The 21,489-nt window shown below is 34.5% G+C and overlaps 3 protein-coding genes across 7 annotated transcripts; 1 reads left to right on the plus strand and 2 right to left on the minus strand.

Moving 5' to 3' along the window:
- Nucleotides 1-336: 336 nt before the first annotated feature.
- LOC128155670 (solute carrier family 26 member 6-like) lies at nucleotides 337-8,228 on the plus strand. 3 transcript variants are annotated; one of them, XM_052817491.1, is made up of 18 exons: nucleotides 337-496; nucleotides 2,409-2,775; nucleotides 2,939-3,049; nucleotides 3,142-3,395; nucleotides 3,525-3,689; nucleotides 3,796-3,951; nucleotides 4,044-4,126; nucleotides 4,212-4,473; nucleotides 4,564-4,641; nucleotides 4,738-4,833; nucleotides 5,446-5,552; nucleotides 5,669-5,738; nucleotides 5,841-6,005; nucleotides 6,124-6,420; nucleotides 6,511-6,565; nucleotides 6,666-6,790; nucleotides 6,889-6,975; nucleotides 7,660-8,228. In XM_052817491.1, exons 2-17 carry the CDS (start codon nucleotides 2,454-2,456, stop codon nucleotides 6,973-6,975), a joined length of 2,433 nt encoding a protein of 810 aa, XP_052673451.1. In that variant the 5' UTR covers nucleotides 337-496; nucleotides 2,409-2,453; the 3' UTR covers nucleotides 7,660-8,228. The 3 variants fall into 3 exon arrangements, with proteins under 3 accessions (XP_052673451.1, XP_052673450.1, XP_052673452.1); XM_052817490.1 differs by lacking the exon at nucleotides 337-496 and adding an exon at nucleotides 2,187-2,309; XM_052817492.1 differs by lacking the exons at nucleotides 337-496; nucleotides 6,889-6,975 and adding an exon at nucleotides 2,187-2,309.
- LOC128155672 (gamma-aminobutyric acid receptor alpha-like) lies at nucleotides 8,018-14,788 on the minus strand. Of its 2 annotated transcripts, none has more exons than XM_052817493.1 (9): nucleotides 14,733-14,788; nucleotides 13,956-14,128; nucleotides 13,763-13,830; nucleotides 12,193-12,413; nucleotides 11,606-11,688; nucleotides 10,215-10,355; nucleotides 9,353-9,505; nucleotides 8,762-8,988; nucleotides 8,018-8,644 (listed from the first exon to the last, which is right to left on the minus strand). In XM_052817493.1, exons 1-9 carry the CDS (start codon nucleotides 14,762-14,764, stop codon nucleotides 8,363-8,365), a joined length of 1,380 nt encoding a protein of 459 aa, XP_052673453.1. In that variant the 5' UTR covers nucleotides 14,765-14,788; the 3' UTR covers nucleotides 8,018-8,362. The 2 variants fall into 2 exon arrangements, with proteins under 2 accessions (XP_052673453.1, XP_052673454.1); XM_052817494.1 differs by having other exon boundaries at nucleotides 8,344-8,636.
- A 3,149-nt stretch (nucleotides 14,789-17,937) lies between these two features.
- LOC128155591 (uncharacterized) lies at nucleotides 17,938-21,332 on the minus strand. Of its 2 annotated transcripts, none has more exons than XM_052817369.1 (8): nucleotides 21,155-21,332; nucleotides 20,739-20,879; nucleotides 20,037-20,129; nucleotides 19,592-19,752; nucleotides 19,429-19,486; nucleotides 19,089-19,201; nucleotides 18,582-18,731; nucleotides 17,938-18,172 (listed from the first exon to the last, which is right to left on the minus strand). In XM_052817369.1, exons 1-8 carry the CDS (start codon nucleotides 21,287-21,289, stop codon nucleotides 17,971-17,973), a joined length of 1,053 nt encoding a protein of 350 aa, XP_052673329.1. In that variant the 5' UTR covers nucleotides 21,290-21,332; the 3' UTR covers nucleotides 17,938-17,970. The 2 variants fall into 2 exon arrangements, with proteins under 2 accessions (XP_052673329.1, XP_052673328.1); XM_052817368.1 differs by having other exon boundaries at nucleotides 18,582-18,734; nucleotides 21,155-21,331.
- Nucleotides 21,333-21,489: the final 157 nt, after the last annotated feature.

Here is a 21,489-nt window from a genome sequence, read left to right on the forward strand (position 1 = left end):
TCACGTTTGAACAGTGAATGAAATCATCGATCGATCGGCTGATAGATAAACCTCTTTAGAACAAAAATTTTTTCTCAATTTTCATCGAAAGTTTTATTTATGTACGCCTTTATCACAAAAATAAAATATGTGCCGGTGTTGAAATGTACGCGAGTGATTATAGGAACCTAATCGGAGAATGTTCTAATCGCGTTGAATATACATACCAGAACGTTCAAGTTCCGGTTTGAACAGGCTAGCTGCGTCAGCAGCAAAATGCTCAAGGTTCAACAGCTTGTCAAAGTATGGATTTTTCTTCACATTAAACCGTAAACTTTATTTTGTGCTTATATCAAATTTCGTGTTGTTCGTGTGAGTAGCATATAGGGCTTCCACGTGTTATCTATAGCCCACTGTTACATTTGCCACAAAGTGGGAAACATGAGGTGAATATACTCTCTTGAGCATGGAGACAAGTGTCCTAAGATTTCTCTTCCGAAAGCACAAACGTAAAAAAGTAAGTCAAATGTATACTGTATGTCAACATCACCTGCTACATTGTATCATTGCTGTGTTCACGTTAAGGGGGATAAATGGTCATAACCGTTTTTTGGACTATATTTATCTTATTGTGAAGAAGAGCTCTGTATCAAGACAAAGAAATTTTTTAAATTTTGGAACTGAATTACTTTGTTGTTTTATCTGATGGGTAATTTGTTGGCCAATTTGCTCTCCAAGCGAGTTATCAGCGCCGAGGATGACATGTTTTTTTTTTCGGGGAGATTGGTAATGCATGCATACATGTATGTTGGTTTTCTTTCATTGATCGATTTGATGCGGTATAAAGCCATCATACAAGAGTTAGATACGCTGCAGGATTCCATGTACACAAGATGTAATTATCCATTCCTGCCGTGCACACGCTATATATATTATTTTGATTGACGAGACTTATGTGAGAAAGGACATCCTTAGTAGATTCAAAGGTAAAAAGAGAAGATCTACAAATTGAATATTAGACAGTTGTAATGGTAATTTGTATACAACCTATCGCAAAGGTGCATCAACAAAAAAAATAATTTTCAAAGACGGCCGTCGCGGTTTATCCACTTATCAATCATGTCTGTGCTCATATAATTATTTGCGCCGGAAATTTATATTTAAAAAAAAAGTGACATTGGGAAACTCTAATTAATATTCTGTCTCGTTTGGTCATATTTAAGCTGCAAGATGCAGACGTCATGTCATGTCTTAACTATTAAAGACGCTAGCTGATGAAAGATCAGCATAATTCTTTGTTACAATTTGGCTACTTCGATCACTCTTCTTACTAAAGGTAATTTCTAAAACATGTTACATAGATTTATGTATATATACGATTTTTTTTCATTGCTTTTTTCTCAATTGATTGGTTGAGCAATAAACATTCGCACGATAAAAGCACAGTTTGCTAAATAGTTTTGTTAAATAAGAAAAATGCATCCTTACATCAGAGACATGTATATAGATTGCCACGCGCGTGTGCACGTGCACATCAGTTAGACCTACAAAGACGCAAATTGCCGACAACTGTAAAGTAGTGTTTTAACCCCGCATGTATGATAATTTTTAAAAAGTGCTTGGCAAAAAAATGTTTTTCTTTAAATTTTGACCTAATTTCAACTTGTTTACGTCATAATCCACTAAACTTCAATTGAAATAAATAACCAAATATGTTTTGATTTTTCTTTTAAAAAAACAGAAATGAAAACAAACAAACAAATAAATTATTTTGATATCATATTTCAGACTTGCATAGGTTTTAGAAGCCTTTTGAGCGTTGACAGATCAACACTGGCTTTTGTTTTTATTGAACAATTCTTGCAATTTTTCGCAATTTCTTAAATCAATATTTTATGTAACTAAATCAAAAATCAAGATCAATTTGACATTTTCTGCACGATGAATAGCTGTTTACCTTTTTAAAGAGCTACACAGTGTTCAAGAATAGAATTTCAAAGTTTACGTAATGTCAGTGACAAATAAAGATATCAAATTACCAGTCGTTCATTTTAAAACTAGAATACGTTTTTGATTTTTTTTCAACGACAAGACTCGTGAAAGTTTGGCTTTGAGTTGAAAGATCAAACTTAAAGTAATATTAAACCGTGTTGTTTATGAAACTGATCTACAGTTAAGTCGTCACGTCCACTCCTTCTGTTATTAACACAAAATACTATAAAAGGAAAAATGTAATTCATTAATGTTCACAACACAAACCTTATAAGTTTGTTGACATACAACAGTCTGCAAACTAAATCTAAATCCATCAGATCGATTTACCTGAGCAGGTGAGTGCCTTGATTAAGGATAATCATGCGTAGCAAGTAAGAACACAAATATGTTGTCCCTGCAGAATATATATATATATTTTTTTCCTTTTCTTCCAGATCGACCACTTTGTACCGACTGCCCATTTGTAAACAAACGCTCAAATGAGCACCTTTAAAATGAATCTAGGGGACATTCCCCCCGATCAGTTATCCAACACTGAAAAGAAATACTCCGGTAACGACGAAGTCAAGCCGTACCATACCTCAGCATTCCGGAAGGAGTACCGAAAAGAGGAGCCGGTTCTCACGTTTCCGGAAAAGTGCAAGAAGACCGCCGGAAATCTAGTGAATTGTTCTAATAAGAGAAAATGTCTAGAGAAAGTCCTACCTTTCTTGAGGATTTACAGAAAATACAAGATAAGGACGGATCTGCCTAATGACGTCATTGCTGGATTCACGGTGGGGATCATGCAGCTTCCTCAAGGTAAGATTTTAGATGGCTGCAACTACAGTCAATATTATCATCAATATGATTTTTCATCTGCATGCACAATATAACAAAACATATCAAGACCATGTTTTTATGGCAACTATTTAAAAATATCATGACTTTGTTAAGAGATTGTAGTGCAATCTTTTGTTTGTAGGCATGGCTTATGCCATGTTGGCAGATATGCCTCCTGTTGTAGGACTCTATATGGCGTTCTTCCCCGTTCTTATTTACTTTTTCTTCGGAACATCTCGACATATATCAATGGGTAGGTATTTAAAATTGAAATTCTGAATAGAATTCAAATTATTTATTTCCAATGGGATTAAGGATCGTCACAAGTATTTTCTTCTCCTCTAGGTACTGTTGCTGTAGTCAGTTTGATGACAGGATCAGTCGTATCCAATATTGTATTGCCAAAGTCCAACTCCCTCTCTCCGACTAGTCTTCCCACCAATAACTCCTACCTTGGCGACCTCAACGACACAGCAAGCCTGAACGACACTATATTTTCGACAACATTCGTTCCGACAATCGAGTCGACCGTCGACAATCTGACCATGCAGAAACTAGCACTAGCTTCTTCGATGTGTTTTCTTGTGGGAGTAGTCCAGGTATTTTAAATGCATATATGTAATTATATTAGCTATAAGACGCATCATATAGTCATGAAACATTCTATGCTGTAAAACATTTGGATAAAAAAGAATGATTATTTAATTGACAATCTGTATCCTTTGTAGGTGCTGTTTGGTGTCTGTAGACTTGGACTAGTGACTACCTACATGTCGGATCCTTTAGTCAGCGGATTCACCACCGGAGCTGCTGTTCATGTCTTTACTAGTCAAGTCAAATACGTGTTCGGATTGAAAATCCCCCGATTTCCAAACCTCTTCCAAATCATTTACGTAAGTTGACTAAATTGTCCATATCTGAATCAAATGTTTGATTGCGTATTATACTGCAGTTTTATCAAGAGAACTCATTTGCATAATTATATTTTCGTTTCTCCAGACTTACAAGGCCATTTTTGAAAACCTTGCCAAAACAAATTACGTCACCGTCATCATCTCTGCTATTTGCATGGTGATTCTGTACATAGTCAAAGTTCACATCAATCAGCGATTCAAGCATAAACTCAAGATTCCAGTTCCCATTGAGCTCTTAGTAGTGAGTAATTGCCTCGCTTATTCTTCATTGCTGTATTTGCTTGGACTAAATTATAAGCTTGTCTTTCACTTTGGAAAATTGGTTTCTTCTAGGTTGTAGCGGGTACACTTTTGTCGTATTTTTTCAACTTCAAAACAGAGTATGACGTCAAAATTGTTGGAAAGATTCCAGCAGGGTAAGTACATTTACATGTAAATCAATTTAGATGCACCCTGATGAGTTTTATCTTCCACTTATGCACACAAAAATGATCTCAATAGATTGCCTGAACCACAAATTCCAAATCTGAAGAGTGCTTTTGAGAACATCAGCGATGCCATCATCATCGCTGTTGTTGCGTTTGCTCAATCGGTGTCACTTGCAGCCCTGATGGCCAAGAAACACAACTACACTATGGATTCGAACCAAGAGCTCATTGCATATGGTGCTGGTAACATTTTCGGATCTTTTTTCTCCTGCTATCCATTTGCTGCATCGGTTTCTAGGTCATCTGTGCAAGATTCTGCCGGGGGAAGGACGCAGGTATAGAAATAAAGAAAAGTTTATCTTTAAAAAGCCTACATCTTTTCGACAGCTGTGGTATTAATTTGACCCGTTTTTTTATTCTTGCAGGTCACGAGCCTTTTCTCTGCATCACTTGTGTTGGTTGTTATCATTCTGATTGGGCCATTGTTTGAATCTCTACCTAACGTAAGTAGACCTGGTGTTGCATGCTTTACCATTATTAACATGCTAATTTTACATTAATTTTGCTGCAAGTATGATTCACATTATCCTTTTTTCTAGTGTGTTTTGTCCTCCATTATCATGGTTGCATTAAGAAGCATGTTTTTGCAAGTCCTCGAGTTGAAGAACCTCTGGAAAATCTCCAAATATGACTGTGTAAGTAAATAGAAAAAAACTATCTAGTAACTCTTTGGCTTTTATTAAACGCCCGTTGTGAGATATAAAGCAGCAAGTCACGTGATGGATTAGAGTTCCAGAATCGATTTATGACAATATATAGCTCACACCTGTTTCTAGTATTAAATATCAAATAGCTGCTGGTCCAAGTACATTTATTTATAATAAAGCCTCTCCATACAAACTTTTCAAATAAAATCGAGCTATTCAGAAAAAAATGCTAACGCCATTCATAGATAAAATAACTCATAAATTGATTAACTTAACATTCTGTTCGGACTTCTTCGTGAAAAAATATAGTGTAAATCGTGCTATTATATTCAGCGATGAAGAACATTTAAGGTGTACAGTAATTAGGTAAACTTAAGAAAAAGTACTAATATCACTTTAAAAGAAATGAATATTATACGAACACCATTCTTTTGAAGCAAATGAAATAGTAACTAAATTGATTGTCTTCAGGCGAAATTTGTGTGTAATACAACTACTATCCAAACTCAATGAATGAAATAATCATGTATGTAGTGTATGGATTTTGTGACTTCAAAAGATTTGAACTTTGAATTTACAATGTCAATTTAATGAATCCAGATCATCTGGGTGGTGACTTTCCTGGCGGTGGTCATTCTGTACGTGGACCTCGGACTGTGGGTGGGGCTCATCTTCTCCTTCCTCACTGTAGTCGTCAGAACTCAATGGTAAAACGGTCGTCAGAAATGCTTGATTGGATTGCTGGCATATATTAAATATAAAGAGCTTTTTTTTAAAAATTAAATAAACTTCATTTAATTTTCTTATTTTTTTTTCATTTTAGTGCCAAGGCTGTTTCTTTGCAAAAGATTCCTGATATGGAAATGTTTGCAGACGACAAGAAATATCTAAAGGTATGTAAACGAGAAGAAATTTATGGGGAAAAAATCGATAGCAGTAGCATTTATCTAGTAAGAGGCATCTGTATTTATCATTTTTATTGTCATCTTTTGCAGACTCAATCACAACTCGGCATAAGGGTGATTGGTTTCAACTCCCCTCTTTACTATGCAAACGGGGACATGTTTGTGAAACAGGTTTTCCAGATTGTAGGCCTGAAACCAGAAAGAGCAAGAAAACAAATCAAACGCCTTGGATCCATTCTGGAATTTCGCAGAGTGGTAAGTTAGTTATTTAATTTAAGCGTTCATGTTGTGTTGTCACGTATGATTCTTTTTTCCACTGTGTCCTAATAAATTTGAATTATAAAAGTAGCGGTCAAATTATTGACTATTTCAGAGCCAGAGTTCTCTGTTCCTTGGGTCTTACAGCCATGTCGATCCCCAACCGCCTATGACTTCCTCCGGAAGCGGAAGTGAACACATAAGCGTATCAATGACGATTAGCAACGGTTCTTCTGGAGACATGAGTCAAAGAAGTAGTACAACGGATCTCCAGAGCAACGGGGGTAGTATAAGGTCACGGAATGGAAGTGTAAAACCCGGCAATAAAGACTTCGGATATATACATCACGTGATCATTGACTGTTCTAGCATGTGTTTTATTGACTCTGTCGGAAGCAAGGTTCTTAAACAGGTATGTTGACCTTTAAGATATAAAAAGAGAGTAGATTTTAATTGACTCAATCTGGCAACAGAACTTTTGACGGTTCAAATTTTCTTGTAGGTTATTGAAGAATACAAGTCGGTAGGAACAATAGTGTTTCTGGCAGCAGTAAGAGGTAAGAGCAACGATGACCACCATTATACCATAATGTATCATCACATTTTTCATTTCAAGCCTAGATTTTCATAATTTTAACATTTATACTTTGCTTTTAGATGAAGTTTGGCAGGTTCTTGAAGCCACGGGATTCACGGATAAATACGATTCCCAAATCTACCTCTCTGTGCACGATGCTGTTTTCGCCGCAACTGTAGAGGGCGAGGGGGAGTACGGCAATGAGGCAAGTATCCTTGTATGATAAGGACAACGACCATAGATAATTTAAGACTGTTACACAATGAACAAAACCATGTTTAACATTGACCGCTTTTGACTTAGTCACCCAAAGCTAGGATGTGTACTATCCTAGAGGATCTTGAGCCACACGTTGAAGATTCGTTAATGGCGGAGTATAAAACTGTATAGGTATAACGTACAACACACTGTTGTTGTACCATTTTCTCGAAACTTCGAACTGCATGATACTTATTCGGTTTAATTTCAATTTATGGACTTTTTCTTTCCAATTTCTAGACATCTCTGCTTCAATTTTCTTTATTTTGTCCTTCCTTTTTTTTTTTGAAGCACTCTTTATGATTTGTTTTAGTTTCGTACTGCATTTTGTTAACTACCGAAACCATATCTGCTTTATGTGTTCTTTATTTGTTCGTTGTATATTGACAGTAGTTTTTTTTTCATTTTGTCTTGTTATCAAGGTGATGAGGGTAAAATAAGATTTAATTAAACGCATGAACATTTAATGATTTTAAAACACACACAAAATTGTGCAATACTAGTAGTGGTTTCTACTTGAACACTTTTACGTTTAACAATCGAAGATTAATGGCATATAGCAAACCACACATTTCTTCAAAAATGAAACAACGGAGAACGGTGTTTATTTATAAATGTTTCATGCTGCAAAATATTATTAATAACGCGAGAGTTTGACATGTTGACAAACAATTAAGAAAATCCATTATATAATTTTGTTGTGAAGAACAAACGTCAGAAGGCTAAATATTGACGTAGGCAGTCAGGTGCCGTAACATCGACTGTAGTGAAGTGTCTACGTTTTTCTTTAATATTTTTGTCTCCATTATGCCACAGGGTTCAGCGCACATTTAAGCCAAGACACAAACACCAGCCGGAATTGCAGGAATCTGGAGTCGTCTGTGCCAACCAAGTACAAATGAGCGGACAGGTCGTTTGTTTTTCAGTTGTTGCATTAACCTCATAATTATTTGACATCCTCAGTGGTTTTACGTCATTTCAACTAAATATTTACATCTTCAGAAACAATTTTAATGTGATTTACTTGACCCCATTCATAATTCATAATTCATGTGTGTCAAAAAATAACTCAACGGTTATCAAGGAACGGATTTTAAATATGTGATATTTAAGACCAAATTATTTACACTCTGGTATATTTGTTCCTAAAAATATAATAATTATTGTGTATTAATTTCTTTTTTTGATTATTTGTTTATGTTGTACTTGATTTTAAAGTACAAAGTTGTTATATCACTGTTACATTTATAAAAGTACATATCATTGACTTGTACATATATGTGTGTGTTTGAACGTATGAATTGTTTGACAAAATATATTCATTAGTATCTATGATATTATTCGTTAACAAATATATTACTCAAATAAAACAATTATATATTTTTGATGGTACACGTTCTTTTTTAAAATATTGACATTAACTACATACATTTGCATCATCTACATTTTATATTGAAAAAAAATCAATTCTCTTGAATATAAAAAAAATCTAAATTAAAATGACATTATGCATTAAATATTAAAAATCGAATTCCTTTCGGGTTAGGTAAAAGGACCAATAAGCAATGTTAAGAATCACAAAGGTAATCGGGAATGCACATCTGCACACCTTATCGATTTGACTGACACTATTGGCTTCATCATGGCCTCGTTTCTGAGATTTGTGACCTTTGAACTTTAAGCTGGAGAACCAAACTTTCATGCGGCTCTCTTTCCTGGTAACAAACACTCGGTTTTTGTGGACATTCTGCTCTGTACTGGCGATTCTCTCGGCGGTCCTTGGCCGGGGGTGTCTACAAAACTAGAAATGAGTGTCTTTTTTTGCTATATATTAATATATCAAATTAAAAATCTTTTGTCAAATAGCTCATGCATTGCGCTACGTACTGACTTGACGAGAGTATAAAAATAGACTTACAGGCACGTTTTCGTCGTCGGAACTATCGACATATGGCGGAGACGTACAAGTATCACTGTGTCCCTTCTTGGTAAACAGGTGTACTATTGCAAACTGGACGAGAGTCGATAGAACGAAGATGAAACACATGGCGACGTACAGGTCAAGGGCAGTGGCGTACGTGACGCGAGGAAGTTCATCGCGGGTGTCGAGGGCGAGAAAGGTCATGGTCAATACTGTTGTAGTACCTGTGTGTATCAGTGCCATGATGAAATACTGTAAAATATCTTTTATTTGCATGCCAAGACTCCATTTCGCTATCTGCACGTGCTAATGATTTTAACTGATTCTAATTATAATTAACGTGCTTCTGAACCTGTGACCTGTTATAAATATGAACATTGCAGATATTGCACGCGAATATTATTGCTGTATTGCACTGTACGGTATTGTCCTTTACAAAAATTTAGATTATTGATAATCAAAATTTGTACATGACAACGGTTACAGTATGTTAGGCAACCGACAAAATCAGCTATTTCCATTTAACGTGCGGATTATCGTCTCTTTGATAAAATGAAGTTAATCCAAGAGTAAGTCATTATATAATACCTAGAGCTATTCTGTCTGCCGTGGCCTCTCTATTAATCCAAAACGAGACCCACGACAAAACAACCAGCAAGGAACACGGAGTCACCACGTGGATTAGGAAATATCCCGTGTGTCTCCGGAGACCGAAGCGCACCATCAAACAGGAGTGAACATCTGTCAGATAAAAAGGTTAAATTCAAAGAAATGATTAATAAATATAAAATCTAGCGATGGACAACGACCGTCTGGATACTTTGATATGTTAACTGTGAAAACTGGTATAGAATTATAAATTCCTGCAAAGATTGCAATGTACCGGTAATAAACAATACACGTGGGTCTCTTAATTGTAACAGTTGACAAGCAGAACATATTATATGTATTATATTCATATAATTCCTCCTTTCTTAAAATTTAAAATGTTTGCCCCCAAAAATAAACTGAATCTCATTTTCATTTCAAGTTATGCAAGCATTTAATGTTAAAACAATCTCCTTTTTCATTACATGTTCTAATAACTGTAGGTATGTATTTACGCATTTAAAAGATTTATGCTTCTTTTATTTTTATGCCCACTAAAAACTTGAAGGCAAAGTCTTTCTAAGCAACCAGTACCACTGTTGCAGTATTTTATATTCTGTTCATTAAAAAAAAAAAAAAATGGATAATAAACAATATTTTTTATTCAATATTCATTACGCATTAAGTCTTCTCGTTGAATTTGTGTCCAAAAGTTTACGTTTTGATTTTTCATCATTAGTTGTCTATCAGCAGTGTAATTTATTGAGCTATATTTTAACATCAGATAATTTAAAAACAATGAAATACATGTACAATTTCTGGTCAGCAACTTATATTCAATAACAATCTATATCGAAATTACCTCCTTTCCTTGAAAAATTCAAAGATGTGGCTGAATAATTAATGAGGTCAAATTGGGACATGGTCATATCAGTGGCCAGCTGCACTGAGTTCAATGGACCGTAACGCCAGGCGTAGACAACGTCGTCGTAAGAGTACGCAACTGGAAATAAGAAAAGTGGTATTTCAATTAGTATGGTTTCCGGAGAGGGCCATTTGCGTTAGCGCGACTTCGTGTTTAGATAAACGCGCCATCGCGCTAACACAAAACCCGCCACCGCGCCAACTCAACTTTGCACAACACGCCTTCGCAACAACGCAACTTTGCAAGTTTCACGGTCTAGTAGAAAGTCATGTCCGGAAATTTTTTAAATTAACGTTTATTTTAACGCGATGGCGCGCTAACGCAAATGGCCCTATTCGGACACCTTAAATAAACTTAAGGACGTTGTTTACTCAGGGTTTGAGTTCTCAAATCCGGATTGTTAAAAAGTTGAATTTCATGAGTAAAATTTGTTTTAAAAACAAAAAGTATCTATAAAATGAATTATTATTAACATAACAATCGATATTTTTACTAAATTATGGAATTAGGCTCTAACAAAGTTTGACTTTTAGCGAAACAGAGAAAATTTGGGCTAAATTTTTCAGATTTTGTTTTCCACTAAAATATTTTTGATAGTACTATAAAATTTAAAGTTAAGATTTTATTTGTTAGTTATCATAATTTTGCATATTTTCTGTTGGTTTTATCTTGCTTTTTCGTTTAGATAATCGCATGACACACACTACAAAAAATTGAAAAATGCTTAAAAATGATAAAAGACACCATATCTCAAAATTTTGATCATTGACCTCATGTTAATTTTATGCAGCAGAGAAAGGTCAATATACTTAGTTTAGTACTATTAGTGTTTTAGCATTATCATCATTCAGTTTTTTGTTATATTGAATCAAAAATGGGTAGTAATTTGAAAACTGTTAGAGGAAATTCGGACTAGAATATCTATAAAAATTGTGAATGAAAACTTAATACTTTGCATCTATTTAATGTCACTACCATTCATAAACTGTATTTCATTTGTAAAAGCAATTTGTATTATTTTCACAATTAAGAAAATCTCAATCATAGTGTAAAATTTTTAGGGATTTTTCTTGAATCTTCAAAAAATATTCAATGGCCATTAACTCAAAAAGTAGGTCATTGACCTACCTTTTTGAAAGTGAAGAATAACACTACTATGTAACGTCTATAACACACAGTAGTTGGTTTTTCATTATCATCAGTGGACTTTTTTTTCATTCTGAGGAAACGTCATCCTTAAGGTACTCCGGTTTGTTTTATTTAATCAACGACTTTTCTTTGCCCTTGTTTTGTTCAGATATCGAAGTCCCTGTATAGTAATTACTTACAACTCCCAATTTGGAGGTCACAAATTTGAGAATCAAGCGGGTAATTTTGTAGTTCCATCTGACAAATGGCTTTGACCGTCAGTCTGAAGAATATCAATATCATTGTGTAATATCAACTGCGATTAATTTCTTTTTATTTAATGTCAAGCAATTTTCTAGCAATTCCTTTAAATTTTATTACATAAATCATACCAAAACGGAGAGGACTAAACTTTCTTTTTAAATTACAAATACAAAACACAGCGCCATGAACATCTTTGTAAAGATATACCTAAATCAAAACTTCATTTTCATATTTTTTACTTGTAAAATACCTCTTTAAAAAGTACATAGCCATTAGGCTTGGTTCGGAAAACCATACAACGTTGGGGGAACTGTTAGGTTTTTTTTTTCTTAATTTGGGAAAATAAACCACAACCCTAAGTTCATATTTTCTATATTACGTAAAATATCTTTGTGAAATGTACACAGCGCCGTTAGGACTGATTCAGAAAACCAGACAAAGTTGGGAAAATTGATGGGTTTTTTTTTTTTTACAATTTGCAAATAAACGACAACCCGGTGTTCATAATTTTTACGTTCGATACCTCTGTGAAAAGTACATGGAGCCATTCGGGCTGATTCGGATGAAGCGGTTCGGTGTGGGTATGAAGTGGAGATAGGACTGTCTGCCGTTGTAGAAGACTGTGTCGGGGTACCAGAGCCTCTCCAGGACCTTGATGTTCAGGGAAATGTTCTCTATGGACATGTTAGTCGCCAGTCTGGCGTCCATCCATCTCTGTCTGAAGTAAATCTCGATGGAGTAGACCTGCGTCAGATTTTCAATAAAAATTAAGGTGGCTCACTACACCTTGAACTAGTTTCACAAATCAGAAGAAAATAACTTGATTATGATAGATAAGTCAAGTAGGCGAAATAGTGCAATTTTAGGTAAGAAATAACATTTTTATAAATTTATTACAGTAGATATGCACAAAAGACCCAAGCGGATTTGAACTCATGGTCTGCAGCCTGGTGCTTTAACCACTGAGCTATGACGATATTCAACCAAATCGATTGATACAATCAATTCAACAAAACAGTTAAATCGCCATCTTGTGACGTAGTTTCTTAAAACGTACAAGTTTAAGTGTAATGAGGTACCTTAAGTCTCAGATGAGTTTGCCAACCCCCCCCCCCTTTTTTCAAAAACGTAAGGTGCTGCGTACCTAGTAACTGTTATCATGCAATGATGATAAGAACTTCCAACCAAAAGGTATATTAGTGTTGCAGTGTGTTGTATGTGTAGTTGCCTTGTGTTTCGCTAGATTTAATTAAAGGATGTCCAGTAATTGACAAAACCATTAATAACATTTTAGTATTCGTAGAAGCTTTTGAAGTCAAGAGTGGTTGTGCATTGAAATCAGAGACGAATTCTGTGTATACCGTTGCTTTTAATGATGTGATATTCGGAGGGGTGATGGATTAATTTTTCGTAGGTTCATTATGTTAGCGTTGATACAAAAAATGGTTGCTCATTCATCTGGCAGGAAAGAAAAAATACACAATAAATGTTTGGACGTGATGCTGATTACGAATATAAATGAACAAGAAACCAATAACAAAATGGCGTAAAAATCCCATTTAACACTCCACAGTAAATGAATTCTCCAAATAGGACGGAGACCCGGATGTACACAATATAGCACGGTTATTCAGCTGACTGTTCCCGTAATGAACTGTTTACAGATGAAGAAATTCGGTTTAACTAAAATGAATGATGCTGTTTCTTTTTTGTAATAAGAATATTGTAAAAGAACATACTGTAGATAAAAAAGAAATTGTCCATACATTTTGACCTTGGGATCAATTGTACTTGAAAATAAAATTTTGTCATTCTTTTTACCATTGATAAGAGATTTAGTAATTTATAATAAAAATCATGTTTACTCAGAAATTCAGTACGTTCTCAAATTTAAGAATAGAAAATCAATTCGTACCATTAAAAATGTTTATCAATACTAAATGGGTCGTGGCTATTTGAAGATTTTTTAAAACTTCAAGCAAAGTTTGATAATATAACTATACATATAGTGTAGAATCTAATCAATGATTTCGCAGATAGGAAGTAATTTTACATTTTGAGCATATTTCCGAATTTTCATACAAGCGACTTACCATATCTTTCTCGGAAATTGGTCCCATTGATCTTAACAGTATATCTGTGTAGATGACCACAGGTGTGTCTAAAATTATGAAAGCATGCATTTCTACATGATAGGTTAAAATCATCACACATGACACACATTTTTTTAAATTTTTCTTTAAGAATCCCAAAAGTTTAAATTTAATTTGGAAAAAAAAAAATTACGCTTAAAGCCAGGTCTGATTCTCCGGTCGTACTTCCTCGGCTTCAGAACGTCATCCAGAGTTGATGTGACGTTCAGTGCACTGACGTGCGTAATGACGTGTTTCCGGTCCGTATCTTCCATATTGGACACTTGTTGTGAATTTGCTAAACATTCCGTTGAGACCTTGACAAAACTTTTTATTAAAAACAGTTACTTACTTTACTTCTATTTTAACGCCACACTTTTTTTTGAAACATAGTGACATAAAATGTGTGTACAGAATGTGCGGATCTAAAGGGGTCAGGGGGTCCAGACCACCACCCCCCCCCCCCCCCCAATATTCAAATTTCTTTAGATTTACATTACAAATTTACCAAAAATATGCCTCAATTTTTAGTATATCATTATAGATTTACAAGTGTCAAAATCGACTAAATCTTCCTAACTTAGAGTTTTCGGAACGAAATTCAGGGAATGAAAACTCCACGTAATCTTCAAACCTTACTTGATTTTTTTTTCTTTTTCAACCATCAAAATACAACTAGGTATGTTTTACGACATGACATCATATATTAAGTAGAGAAAACAGCTATAACATGGTTTCATGAATTTTGACATTAAAAAATTTAAAGTTTAAATCTCAATCAAAAATATAATAACAGAGAGAAACGCAAAAATTTAAACGTTGAGTTTATTAAAATAAACTCCCAGACTTATTTACATCTCTGTTTCTAATTTCCTCTTTTTGAACAGACTAAAGGAATCTTTAAAAGTACTTCATGAAACAAAAATCTTACCTTACTATAATAAGAAGATACAGCAAACTCATTTTATAAGGCTGTACCCAGCATGATCTACAGTTTCAATGAGTCTTAGGGTTTTTTTCCCCAACACGTCCTTTTTCATCTGAATCGATTTCTGTTCCATCGCGTTCAGCAATGCACTTTTTCTTCTTCCCCGTTCATGGGTATGAAAATTTTTGTCTTAATACAAAAAAATACTTTTTTTTAACAAAAACATTACTTAAATCTGATACATCAAATATACTTTTTATAATTATAATCTTTTTTAATGTGTGCCTTTATTTCCTTCGTTCGTTTTTAGGCTGGACAGTTTTGGGTGGGTTAAGTGCAAGTTTTTTGTAAGTGTATTAATGTTACTTGCAGTGTGTTTATCAAATATTTTGAATTGTAATACGTTGGTCTTAAATACTACTAATCAATACTTGTCAATATAGAGAAATGACAATATCAATCTTTCTTCCTTACAAATATTCCACGCCTTACTCAAATTTACAATGAACGCAATTTTGATTCAAATTTCTTTATAAAACAATGCTTAATACATTTTTTTGTTTAAACATTGCAAATGGTATGCTGTCCATGCATATAGTTTTCATCGTTTGGCCTGCATTCTTTCTTGATGGTGTGAAATTCTATTGTTGAAAACGTTAAGAATGCGTATACAACCGCGCAGGTTTCTGTTATTACAAAACATGGTAGAAGCAAAACCGAAGCCAAGCAAATAAGGAGGAACTTGCATATTCCAGTTCTTTTATAATTAAACGACTTTAAGGCACCGATGACGAAAAGAAACATCATGACCCCGCCCATGAACGCACAAAGAAAATGAAACACGATGGGCATCGGTAGAGGATATAGGAACGCCAACACTGAGTTGGAAGCTGTTAAAGGCATGGTAATCCAAGACAACAGGCTGAAGGATATTCCAACCTTTTGTTTGAATGGAATGTCTTTACTGAAGAAGGTCAGAGTTATACCCTGTACCCATCGTCTTCTCTGCTTTACATAGTCTGTCAGTGAAAAGGGGCTCCGTTCCCACATCTCGCCTTCGATAAAGTCAAACGAGTAACCCTTTTTCCATGCCATCAGACCAAAGAAACAGTCTTCGGCAATGCTTCCATGGATTCCGAAATCGAAGGAAACATTTCTCTCTGCTCCGACGTTGGACACTACGTAACTTCCTTTCCAGCTGAATAAAGGTTTTCTGAAATGCTTCATGCAAAATCGTAGAATTCCATAGTCATTCCCAACTCTTGACAGATCAAATATGGTTGTTATCCAACATACGATATCTTCGTTGGCATAAGTTATAACACCCTGGCCAAAACTCGACGTTCCCTTTGCAATGAAATTGAGTATTCCTATAACTGACCCTCTGGTCAGAATTGTTTCTTCGTCGAGGTGAACGATCCAGTCCTCGTCTTTTAAATCGTTAGCACTGTCATCCAAACAGTACTGAAGAGCCCGCGCTTTGAACAGCGTTTTCTTTGCCGTTCTGTAATTGAAAGGTACCACAATCTCTCTTACCGATGGACTTCTTGGAAGACCAATGAACCTGTCGGTCACAATTTCAAATATAAAGTTACTTAATCCGAGACCGTTGCATATATTGATGTTCCTCTCGACATTTCTCTTTACCAAGTCCGAACAAGTTCCTTTCGTGACTACTCTAAAGCATATCAAGGGGCCATTAACACGCGCGCCTTTGAACTCCGGGGCTCCTGGATATAGATTGTACAGAGCGAGTCCAAGAAAGTTAAATATTGATAATGGTAACGTCAATAGCATCGAAAGTCTCACGAAATACAAACATATAGTTATCCACAATCCGTATCTTTCCAAAGGATCCACTTCATAAGGGAAATCATCCAGCTTGGAAGTCGCCACAGCTTTACTTCCGACAACCAGTATTACAGCTAGGAGTGCAAGAACTGTGAGGACATGGGGGACCAAATTACAGATCTCTTTCTTTAATCGGCAAAGAAACTTTCCGCACATCAACAAAGGAAAAGACATTTCTTGGTATGAATACAAGAATGGTGGCAGGTTTCTCGCAATTATCACTTGAACTTGACATAAACGTTCCCTCACCTCCAAAATGGGCTCACAGATAAGTATAGCATTAGTACCCAATTTGCAAAAAGCGTTGTATTGATCTGTTGCATTTGTAAAGAATTAGAAATTATTGCATTTGTATTTGCCACATTCCTATTTATTCAGTATACGAAGTTTACTTTTTATATGTTTTTTTTTTCATGTCTCAATATAATTAAAATCAGCAGTTCTAGATCTGAAACGCAGTGAACTTTGTGATCAGTACCCTATCAGGGGCAGAGTGTTGTGTTTTGGTTTTTTTTTTTTTTGGGGGGGGGGGGGGGGTTAGTATCTGTCAGCTGTTTACCTCCCGATCATAAGAATCCTGTGTATATGAAATCATCCACACACAAAAAAAACCCCGAAAACGTTGAATTTTATAGTGTATGTGGAATTATCCAAAAAGAAGACGTTGTATTTTATATCTTTTTAATGATTTTTAAAAGAGTAACGACTAAAATGAAAGAAGTTATTTAGAATTGGTAAATTCACAAATATCAATCACTAGATAAAGTAAAGGTGTCCAAGTAACGTAGTGGACAATGCACTCGCTTTTCAACGCTGCGACCCGAGTTCGATCGCCGTGATCGACAGTGTTTGTATGTGATAGGGTATGGCGGTCGCCCGCTTGGACACGTGGGTTCTCTCCGGGTACTCCGGCTTCTTCCCACACCAATGACCCCCCCCCCCCCCCCTCGCACTAACATCCGTGCCAACGAGAGATATGAAAATAAGTTGTAGAACTTGCTTATCAATCGTTGTAAAATAAATAAAGTTCAATTCAATACATGCATTACAAATTCGTTATAATATAACGAAGTAAATCCACTGGTCCCTAGGACTTCACTAATAATAATAACTGAGTTTCACTGTAGCATTAAGTAGACAGAAGTCCTTAATCAAGATAACCATTCCATAATACTGTTGTTATTGTAAACACCCACAGAAAGATGCATACTTCATGTACATGTAATGGGTTTATAAGCATGTCTCAATCTTTAACATGGCATTAAGATTAATACCAAAAGCAGAATATCAACAGTTCACCATACTGAATATAACAAATTGCTTGTAAGGGAATAATTCAGTAAGAGTCATTTTAAAATAAGTTTGAATTTTTTTAATTAGATTTTAATATTCAGTATTCAGCAATTTGATTTAATCTTTTAAGGATATCACTGTACACATTGAAGTAAGATTTTTCCTTCAAAGACTGGAGAGTGTGTTTCACAGTTAACTGACACTGTTTGTTCACATTCAGCAAGTTTTCCAAGTGTTCACAAAGTTTTTCGAAAGTTCTGTGATCGTTTCCCTTCTCAGAAGACTCGGTACATCTGTACCTACAAATATTATATAACAGGGCATGTAATACATATGGATAAGCTTTACTTAACATTACATTATATAATATGTAGAATGTGTGCAGTGAATAAATAAATAAATAGATCCACAAGCAACTTATACTTGGAGTTATCTAGTGTTGCAAACCCTTTTTATGAGACATGATAAAATGTATGATTATATGAAATTAATTGAATGACTGTCTGCTTGCAGATAGTGGTTGTCTAAAACTAATTTTCCACTGGTTATTCGTAAAAAAAACCAAAAAACAATACAGTACTCAGTTTACAATTACAGGTAAATCACAGACAGATTTTGTTGGGTACAGTCATTTCAATTTCAGATTTATTAGAAACATAAAAATCATTAAAATGCTTTTTTGGAAAACATGCATAAATTTTTACATACCTCCATGAATAAAAATTTGTATCATCTTCGTTGTAACTTGGCTCCAACCTTTCAGCCCAGCTAACAATGTGGTCCAAATATGACTGGCAGAGGTCAGTGTGATATCTACAAGCTTCCTGGATAAGAACTTTGCTGGAAGTGACCAGGAATCTACTATAAGAAAATGAAATTACAAATGTAAATATATGTACATTATTGTATAAATGTATTGCATAAGTGTGTAGAACAAAAATGAACTTCGTAAATCAATATTACTATAATGTATTACTACTCTCCATGGCCTTCATATTTACAAAGTGAAGAATACACTAATACATAAAAAAGTCACAATAAATACTTGTACATCTGACATTTTGGCAAACTATAAGAAGATTGGCATCACATTCAAGCTATACTTTAACAATTCCTGTTTGTTTTAATTACTACATAATACATGTACATGTACCGGTAGAAGCAGTCTTTAGCATGTAGAGAATGTATTTTGGAAGTTTATATAGGTATAGTTACCTATTTTGTGGTTCTGAGAGCCACCTGACTATGATGTTGTGTAGAACTTGTAGCTGGCCATCTGTATAGGTTGTATCAGATGGAAGTACACACAGCATCTTCAGAATTATATCCTTCAAAATTATTGTAAGCATCATGACATGGACAGGCAATTCAAAGTTGAAGTTAATTTTGTTATGTATTAACAGGTTTGAACTATTCATTCAGTTTAGAGCATATATGTAAGTACATTTTAACCTAATTACATGTATATGATCAGAAAGTCAATTAAAAAAATTAATATGATTTTTTTTTTTACAAAAGTAAAAGTCAATTTATTAGGATAAGTAAAAGGAGTTACCAGTTTGCCCACTTTCTTTGCTAACCTTGACAACAAATTATAGACATAGCATTCAAACCTGGAAGGAGAATACAACAAATGATAAATACACTAATTATTTTAAATTTATTATACATGTACAAGAATGTAACACTCATTAGTCAAAACATAACAGGATCCATACCTCTGTGATTTAGAAGAACACAATGACAGACTTAATACAGTAGACAGCAATGCTGTGGCTTCAGATATTAATTGTGTTTGTCTGTACAAGTCTTCTTCAGTTTGTAAGGTCTTCATAAGCATTGAAACACGTGTAACCTCTGTGACTATTTCCTGACATTCCTTTAACAAAAAATTAAGCATATGCAATGCACAAACTTAAAAAAAGAACAACACCATGAATGAAATAATGGGTACTTTGTACTTATTCTGGGAATTTACCAACAAAACACTGGTGCACCATTTACATGTACCTTATTAGCTTAGCACCACAAAAACTGGGTATAATAAAGCACTTGCCATAGATGCCCTATTCTACACATTATAAAATATCCATATGATTAATTCAGGCAATTACAATTTATTTTATGAATCAATACTTATGTTGGTAGATAAATTCCACATACCGCTGGTTCCAGGTTATTTCCTTTGGTTTTCTGTTTTTGCTCTATCAAAGTTCTAGATAATTTCTCAGGTAGGAAGGGATTTTGTAGCAAAGTCTGGAAATTTGATTCATTTGGTCAGTACAACACACTTGAAACAGCAAGTGTTTTTTAAGAAATTAGAACAATTGGATAAAATTGAAATAGCAGAACTTAAATATAGATACAAAACATAGACTGTAATCAGAGATTATTAAGGCCAAAAAAATATAATATATGTGTGTTTCCTATTTCAATGAATTTTAAAATAGGGTATGTAGGTCAGCTTTCTTCAACTCGGTTTTGTAAAGACTCTAATTATGGTTGGTAATCTGGATTTAGAATAAAAAGTGTTATGGTCGCACATGAAAAATAGGGTAGGTCGGGAAACCGGGAACACACATATTTTTTTTTTGCCTAATGAGGCTTAATGTACACAATGTGCATCTCACTTATTTTCTCCGTGCCCTGGAGGACACATGAGGCTGTGATGTGTATCTTATGGTTGCATTACGTTCCAGCAACTTTGGTCAATATTACGAAGTTCCTTTGGTATATGTATGAACTTACCCCCCCCCCCCCAAAAAAAAAAAAACCTGTTCATTTATCACCAGGAGAACATTTAAGTTTAATTGCTGCATCTGAAACCAGATAAAGCATGCCAAAAAATATATACTACATGATTACCCTTTCTAAGATCACTCTAGCTTTTCCAAGATCTTCCACTCTAAGCTTTAGGCAGGAAGGAGGGTGAAGATGAAGTGTCATAGAAGCCATATGTTTCTCTATCTCTCCTCTGTATGGTTTATTTTCAATTTGTTGAAACACCTACAAAAAATATTAAATAAACTGATTGATAGAATCAGATTGATTATACTGCTGATAAATAACTAAATTTTTACAACTATTTTAAAATGGACCTCTTGTTTTATTTGTTTATAAAATTATAAGTATTTTTTCTTGAATGCTCACTACCTGAACAATCAAAGAAAGTATTTTATCATTATGTCAGTGTTAAGATTAGGCTGATGGATGGTCAATATACAGTATATCAATATAAATCAAATATATTAATACAATCAAGGTTTTTATATTCCCTGTACCTTAATACAGTAATCAGCCCAATTAAATGCATTATTCAAAGATGTGTGGTTCCATTTTGCTACAATATCACTTCCTGCTTGGCTCAAAATGTTGGCAAATGTGTAAATATTCTTCATCAAAATTTCTGCTGTCATCTTTAGAGTTTGTGTTTATATTTACCGCCTTCTGATTAAATGGCTGCGGATATTTACGTTATCAGAATAGGTCTTTAACAAGTTTTCATTGGGTTTAAATTCTAAGATTGGTCCAATATTTATTTTACGAATTTTTGTATTTAAAATATGCATCAGAGTTACGAAAATTTATGTAGCATTTGACTGGAATTTATATTCTG

Source organism: Crassostrea angulata, chromosome 7 (assembly GCF_025612915.1).
Source record: "Crassostrea angulata isolate pt1a10 chromosome 7, ASM2561291v2, whole genome shotgun sequence".
Classification (NCBI taxonomy): Eukaryota; Metazoa; Mollusca; class Bivalvia; order Ostreida; family Ostreidae; genus Magallana; species Magallana angulata.